Raw genomic sequence first — 7,456 nt, forward strand, 5'->3', positions numbered from 1 at the left:
TCAGGTGCAGGCTGAAACCTTGGACGATAATCTCCTAGTTTGAAAGAAAATTTCACACGGATTACAGAGATGATAAAGGGAAAAGGTGCCATTGTCACACCTCTGTTCCTCATCATGAATGATGCTTCTTCCTTCCCCTCGCTTCCTGCTGCTCTCCTCATCGCTGGGTAATCATCAGAACCTTAGGGATGGTCATTTTGCTGTTTCATTCATTGTAACCTCTTTGGTAGGAGGATCTGTTCCAAACCCCTGGAATGCAGGAGGAGTTACAGCAGATCATTGATTGTCTGGACACCAGCATTCCCAAGACAATCCGTATCCTTTTCGACAAAAGCTTAGGAAGCTGGATGTGTACTTGCCCAAACTCTTCTTCCCACCTGCGTGTGATTTTTGTGTTTTCCATATTTATTTTATTCGTAACTGTCTTTTGACTATACAGTTCTCAATTCCCTTTAGGAACTTTCACGCTTTCTCTGTATGAGATGCTTACTAAAAGGAATCAAAGGGTAGATAACCATGAATTGTAATTTGCATGGGACATATGACCAACAGCCATGGTGCTGCTCTGCTTTAGGCCAGTGATCACTCCTGCCACCACACGACCAGGAGGAGGATGGGAAATCTTGGTGATGAGTTTCCAGTGTGAACTGTCATTCTGCAGGCCACGTCAAGTTCCCTTGACTCTCGAGTCAGGCCAAACCTCCCAAGAGTGTTTGATCAATTCTCTAATAACTCAGCTATAGCACACCTGGACCACTAAAATATCAAACCCCAATTAGGATCAGGGTGCCCTGAATAAGAGGAAGAAAACCACCCCTGAGGGAGCTTGAGGGAGGGAGCACATTGCATCTAAGTGTGGCCTTTTTCCTGGAGCCACTTTCCCTTGACAGAAGGCCATCCAGCTGGCAGTAACCACTCAGTGGCTGAGGCACTGCTCATTTTCCTAGAAGCCCTGCCGGAACCTGTCATCTGTTATGAGCTCTATCAGCGATGCCTCGACTCTGCTCAGGATCCCCGGATCTGCCGACAGGTGAGTCTTGTTGCTCTGAGAATGTGTTTGAGGCAAGTTCCCCCACAGAGAAATCAGTCATTTTTACAAAGCCAGCTGGACAACCAGCTGTGTGCTAGGATGGGTCTCGATCTGTTCAGAGCAGGACACCAGCATTGAGAGTTGGGACCCTTCAACTGTAGGCTGTGTTATTTCCTATTATATTTGCCACCCTTTTCCAGTTAGCCCATTGAGCAGGGTGCACACCTCTTCTCCAGGGTAAGATTGGTAAAGTGATCACATGCAGCATTCTGGCCAACATGACCAGGAAGGGTGGGTGCCACTCGTGAGCCTTTCTTTTTGTCTTCTCGGTGTTTGTTTTTAATCTTGAAATGCTTTTGAGGCACAATAACTGAGAATACCTCTCAATCAAACTAGTGAGTATCGGGAGGCACTCGCACCCATGCCAAATGGCATTGCACAGAAAACCGTTCAGCTTGGCAGATGCCACCACCACCTGCCTGGGGAGGTTGGGAGAGAGCAGGCTGACACCCATCTGCTCCTGAGGCAGGGCATGCATATGACTATGTGTTAACGTGGCCTACTCATTGAGTGGACAGGGGCCAAACAGGATGACCATTCTGCCGTGTGAGTTATCATTCAACAGGTAGTATTGGTCATGAGTCAACAAGGGACAGGTCATGTAAGGGTTGAATTATAAACCACTTTCATGGCAGCTGTGAGCTCTTCTTACTCCCTTCCTCCATGTTATCCTCACTGCCCACCCCCCTTTTTTCTTAAAAAAAAACAGGTGATTTCCCAGCTTCCAGGATGCCATAGAAATGTTTTTCGTTATTTGATGGCATTCCTTCGAGAACTCTTAAAATTCTCCGAGTACAACAATGTCAACGCCAACATGATCGGTAAGAACACTTCCTAGGAATGGCCACACGGGAGCATTGGTCAGGACTGTCCGTGGATGGGGGACACATGTATTCCCTTCTTCGTGTCCAGGCGTGTAACAGTCACTTCCTCCCACTCCCTGCATCCCCTGACCCCCATCCCTGAGGTTTTGCTTAGGTTGTGTCTAACTGAGGGTTTTCCCCTTTTCTTTCTCTCTCCCTCTAGCTACTCTCTTCACTAGTCTCCTCCTAAGGCCTCCACCCAACCTTATGGCAAGACAGACTCCAAGTGACCGCCAGCGTGCTACCCAGTTCCTTCTGACTTTTCTACTTGGGAGTGATGAAGACTAATGATAAGCCTTTTCCTCTTACTACTCCCCGAGGTTCTAGAGGCAGAACATGTTGGGCCTCGAGTATTTCAGAATGATTTCAAAAGTCATGCCACAGGAAGGGTCCGTTGCAGAATTTCGAGGCTGTTGGCATGAAAAAGTTCTGTTTCTAGTGTGAAAGGAAAAGAGTCTCCTAACCCCTCCCTTGCCATATTCTACGCAGCAAGATACTTTTAGACTTATATTGCCAAGCCAAAGTTAACCATATTTTGGTGTTTTTGTGTTCTCTCTTCATAAGGCAAAGAGACCTGTATTTACACTCCTTTACCTGGGGATGTGTGTGTTGCCCTCCATCCCAGCCATCATGACTGTCCTTAGCACCTGAGACCTAGATTCTGAGGTGTTCCCCTTCTAGGCCCACAAGCACTACTTGCCGTAGCTCGGACTTGTCCGTAGTCCTTGGTCTAAAGCACTTTGGCACTACCGCCCCCCCGTAGCTCCCTTTGTCCTCTACTCCACTAGTACTACCATGACGAAGAAAGTCAGTGAGGCTAGTGCCTCCTTGGGTGTCTCCAGCAGTGAGCTAACCATCTCCATGTGGTTTTTACATGCATTTGTGCATTCCTGCCACAATGGTATCTGTGCCCCTCCCTGACATTGGCCTTTTATGGATCTATGATGAGTGGAAGCATATTCTCTTGTCTCAGACCACACTTAGTAGCAGAACATTAGGGACTATTAGAGATGACATCTCATTGATGTGAGAGAGTCACACAGTGGAAGCACTTGAGTGTTTCAGGAGTGAGAATATTCATGTTCGACAGGTCCTGCTTCCTACTATCCCTTTTGGTTCTTATGCAAATTGTACACAAGAACCAACCCTGGGTGTCTGTGGGGCCCACACCTCACTTAGAAATCCACCTCCAGAGCAACGCTTGTACCACAGTCAAAAAGGGAGGCTGCACCCCAAGTGGGCCTCTACAGAAACTGTTCCTTCCCCCAGCAGGGGGATTGAGGATAACCCCGAGAATCCCCTCTCTGCTCTCCTGACGTACCGTCGCCCCCTCCCGCATCAGGACTGACTGGGGCTCTGCAGCCAGCTGCCCTCGGCTCCCAGTCACCTGTCCAGTGCTGCGTAAAAGAGACTGTGCAGTGGGACAAAGCAAGCACCTTCTCTCCCTCCCAAGACAACCCTCTGAGCTTGTCATTTACTCAAGCTCCTGTGGGGCAGCCCCTTTAAAAAAATTAATCTATGTTGGTTGGCAAACCGGCCACTGACTGCAAAACTGCCTGATGTAATTGACTTCCTCCTGGTTTTCTTTCATTAAAACCACCCTGAGTTGACTCATTGTCACATGTTCACATGGAAACCCCAGAGCCGTGTGTATAGGCTGTGTGCAAGGTCTTAGGCATTGACTCCTGACTCTTCTAGAGCATCGAAGCAGAGAGCCAGGAAAGCACTGCCACTGAGTGGTTCTTCAACTCCCCTGTCTCATGCATTGAGTTCTTTGGGGGAAGAAAGGTATGTATCCTGTGATATTCTGCCTAAAACCTTTCCTGATTGGGAATTATGGAAGTAGGAGTCAAGTTATTGGTACCAAATAGCTGCAGACCTGATAAGTCAGGGGCTGGGTGCTGAACTTAGTTACTGGCCGACTGAACACAACTGTTTTGTCATGTCCACTAGGTCAGAAAGGGATCTGAGGAGAGGCAGGTGATAGATAGACGCTGGGGCAAGGTGGTCACACAAAGACAGGGAAGTGCCTGTCCGAGACACATTCCCCAGTCGGCTACCCCCTGGGGCCTTCATGTGGTCAGGGCTGCGGTTGGTGGGGGCCGTGGGCAGCATCCAGCTCACTCTCTGAAAGGCAGGTGCGCTCGGTTGCTTCACTGCCTCCACCTTCTGTCCAGCTCCGGTCCTGGGATGTACACAGGGTCAAGGGGATTAGACAATCTCTCAGGATGGGAGATCAGAAACAGAGCAGACATAAGAAATCTGTTTCCCTGCCTACTCCAGCACCCCACTCTCTAACTCCTAGGTACCTCTAATGTACTATTTTCTAGCGCCTCTGAAGTAAGGAGTTTAGATCCAGCTGGTAAGGAAGGACTCTGCAGTTGTCGTTTTAGGGAAGAAATGGTTTAACCCCTCATGATGATGTTGCATTAGTCTCCCTTTCACTGTTTCCTAATTTTTATCCTGTAATGACTGGTTTGTTATATTTCCCAAAAATGTCTTGGTCACTAAGCAAAGCTGCTAGTGGGATTCTGTATTTCGTGTCATCTTTTTTATTATAATTTATTGCAAATTTTTTCTGAATAAATATATGTTGTGTGAAAAACCAAAGTGTGATCTTAGGAAGAACTGAGAGGGAGGCTTATGTCACCAGGTCCCACATGACTGCTGCCATCCCCCCCAGCTATGCCTGGAGTGGCATTTCCTATCTTGAAAGGAAGTAGTATCAGAATTCTCAGTGTACTTGCCCTTGGACAGGAGAAGAAACCACGTATTATCAAAAACAAACAAAGCAGTCACAGTGCTTTCAGAAGTCAGCCAAGGAGCCTTATTTTGACCCTGGGGATTCAGGCAACAAAATAACACTGTTAGAAGAAAAGATGTTGATTCTTGATGGCCACAAATGTCACACTGAGTCAGATCCATGATTGCGCCAGCCCCAGGAATCCGGCACGCTCTGTCATACGCATTTTTGGAGAACTGCTTTGGCCTTGGCACCATAGCCTCAGTAGTTTAGACTTGCCTCCCAAAGAGCCCGTTTTCACATCCTTCATTTGCAACTTTAAAAAAAATCCGTTTTGAACTTGTAGTACCTCTTGGGGTGACAAAGCCCATAAAGTTAGTTGTGCTTTTTTGAACTTGAATCTGAGCTCCATCACTTGGAAGAGAAAGCCCCTCATTCGAACATAGTGCCTTTATTCCCCTGCCTCCAATCTCTGGTATGGATTTGGGCATTCTGATTCCTTTCCCTTCAGGACTGAAGAGGCCTCAGCTGGAGGCTTCTTTTCAATCAGGGTCGTCTTCCAGTCTGCTCTGTGAACTTGACCCAAATGCATGTGCTGATTCAGTGTTGTCATGAACGGTTTTTGTAGCCCCACCCAAAGCCTTGGCAGAAGAAGGTGTTTCCTTTTGCAAGTGGTTCCCCACCGTGGATGGAGCAGCAGGCAGTGCGACAGGGTAGCCTCAGTGACTACCCTCCCGGAGGTTAGAAACTGCCCACCAGCTGCTGTTACAGGAGACCCATAGTAGCTTTCCTGAGTGCAGGGCAGGTGGAAGCCCTGTCTCTTAGTGTAGCCTAGCAACCTAAAGGAGAAGGCAATGGCAACCCACTCCAGTACTCTTGCCTGGAAAATCCCATGGACAAAGGAGCCTGGTAGGCTGCAGTCCATGGGGTCGCTAAGAGTCGGACACGACTGAGTGACTTCACTTTCACTTTTCACTTTCCTGCATTGGAGAAGGAAATGGCAACCCGCTCCAGTGTTCTTGCCTGGAGAATCCCAGGGGTGGGGGAGCCTGGTGGGCTGCCGTCTGTGGGGTTGCACAGAGTCGGACACGACTGAAGCGACTTAGCAGCAGCAGCAGCAACCTAAAGCTACATGTTGCCCCGGCAAGATTGCTGCTAAGTGTTAGAGAACCCTGATGGTGGTCTAATCCAATCCTGTTTTTTCTCATGGTCAAAGTCAGGCTCAGAGGGGACAATGAGTGACTTAATGTCACTTAGGTTAGTGATAGAGCATGGCATACTGGGGGAAAAAAGAGCTCCAGCTCTTTTTAGAACTAGTTAGACCTAGTTCTTTTTTCTAATTTTTTTTTTTTTTACAAAACTTTTCAAACATATACAAAAGCTGAAAGAAGAGAACATGAACACCCTAGACCCCTAACCTGTGCTCACCAACTGTTAACGTTCTGCCCTAACTGCTGTATCTCAGAGGGGCCTGGTTTCAGTCTGGGTTTGGCCACCACCTTCTTGTGCGTGGGCCTGGACTAGCTAACCTCTAGTTTCCTGGCCTATCGAATAGAATGGGCGGAGTACCAGTCTTGTATGACTTAACTACATCACTTTCATCACTTCCTTCTTGAAAACCCTTCAGTTACTTCCCAGTGCATTTAAGAAAAAAGGGCAAACTTTCCTATGCCCCACCAGGCCTTGCGTTATTAAATGAGAAAGAAACAAAGTGGCAAACATGGTGCCTGGCACATAGTGGGTGCTGTGTGGATGCTACCCATCCCCGCTCCCCCCAGCTCTGCGCCAGACAGCATGATGCTGGCTCTGCTGCCCTACCCAGGGTTTTCTCACTCTCATGTGATGTTAACAACCTTGGCTCGGTAAAATCTGACACCTGCTCAGCCTGCTCTGCTGCCCTCCTCCCCCCACCACAGACACACCATCCAGTCCCCTTCCATACTTCCATATTTCAGTTTCACCACACATCTTTTTGGGAGTGGGACTGAAGTGTCAATTAAAGGATGAATAATGAGGTGCCATCACCAGCATGTCACACCTGATTGCAGTGAGCCTTGAACTTTGGAACCCCACTCATGGCTCTGCCCATGCCCACCGCCGGCTTCCTTTTGCTCCTTCCTGTGCTGCCCACCCTCAGTGCCTGGCTCCTAGCCCTACTTCCTCTGCCTGTGCCTGGGATAAAGTGTCCCCCCCCCAGCCCCGCCCAGTTACCACCTTTGCTGCTCACCTAAGTTGATCCTTTCCCAACTGATGCTGCCTTCTTCCTCACCTCGGTCCTGGTTCCCTGGGAGGAGATGAGGTCACACTTTGAAGCCATGGCTCTGTGCTGGTCAATGACCCCATCTTGGCTACTAGAATCATCTAGACCATGTTTCTCAAAGTGTGGGCCCCAAACCACCATACTGAGCACTGAAATGAATTCAATAAATATAATCCCTGCCATCTACAGTCAGGCCCCCAACCACCAACACCTGGAAACTGGTCTAAATCAGTGGTTCTCAACACCTACTGCATAACCTGGGGTACTTTGAAAAATACCAATGCCTGGGCTCCACTTTGGATGGTTTGCACCATCCCCCATCCCTGCCACTATACTGTGACACTGTCCTTTCACTCCTCCCAATGAGCTAAGCTCTTTCCCACCCCAGGCCCTTTGCAGATGCTGTTTTCTCTGCCCAGAAACCCCCTTCCTCATGCACTTCAGAAAGCCTCGGCCTCCATCTTTGCCATGCTTAACCCTGAGTCACCACCTGCCCCACC

General features: G+C 48.6%; 1 protein-coding gene across 3 annotated transcripts in view; it reads left to right on the top strand.

Moving 5' to 3' along the window:
- OCRL (OCRL inositol polyphosphate-5-phosphatase) overlaps positions 1-3,563 on the top strand; it is a 50,837-nt gene extending 47,274 nt beyond the window's left edge. For all 3 annotated transcript variants that reach the window (XM_070784160.1, XM_070784161.1, XM_070784162.1), the window contains 4 exons: positions 231-315; positions 903-1,030; positions 1,800-1,911; positions 2,117-3,563. In XM_070784160.1, the coding sequence (XP_070640261.1) occupies positions 231-315; positions 903-1,030; positions 1,800-1,911; positions 2,117-2,241 (450 nt within the window). In that variant the 3' untranslated portion in view covers positions 2,242-3,563. The remainder of the gene's footprint in view (positions 1-230; positions 316-902; positions 1,031-1,799; positions 1,912-2,116) is intronic.
- Positions 3,564-7,456: the final 3,893 nt, after the last annotated feature.

Source organism: Bos indicus, chromosome X, assembly GCF_029378745.1.
Source record: "Bos indicus isolate NIAB-ARS_2022 breed Sahiwal x Tharparkar chromosome X, NIAB-ARS_B.indTharparkar_mat_pri_1.0, whole genome shotgun sequence".
Lineage (NCBI taxonomy): Eukaryota > Metazoa > Chordata > Mammalia > Artiodactyla > Bovidae > Bos > Bos indicus.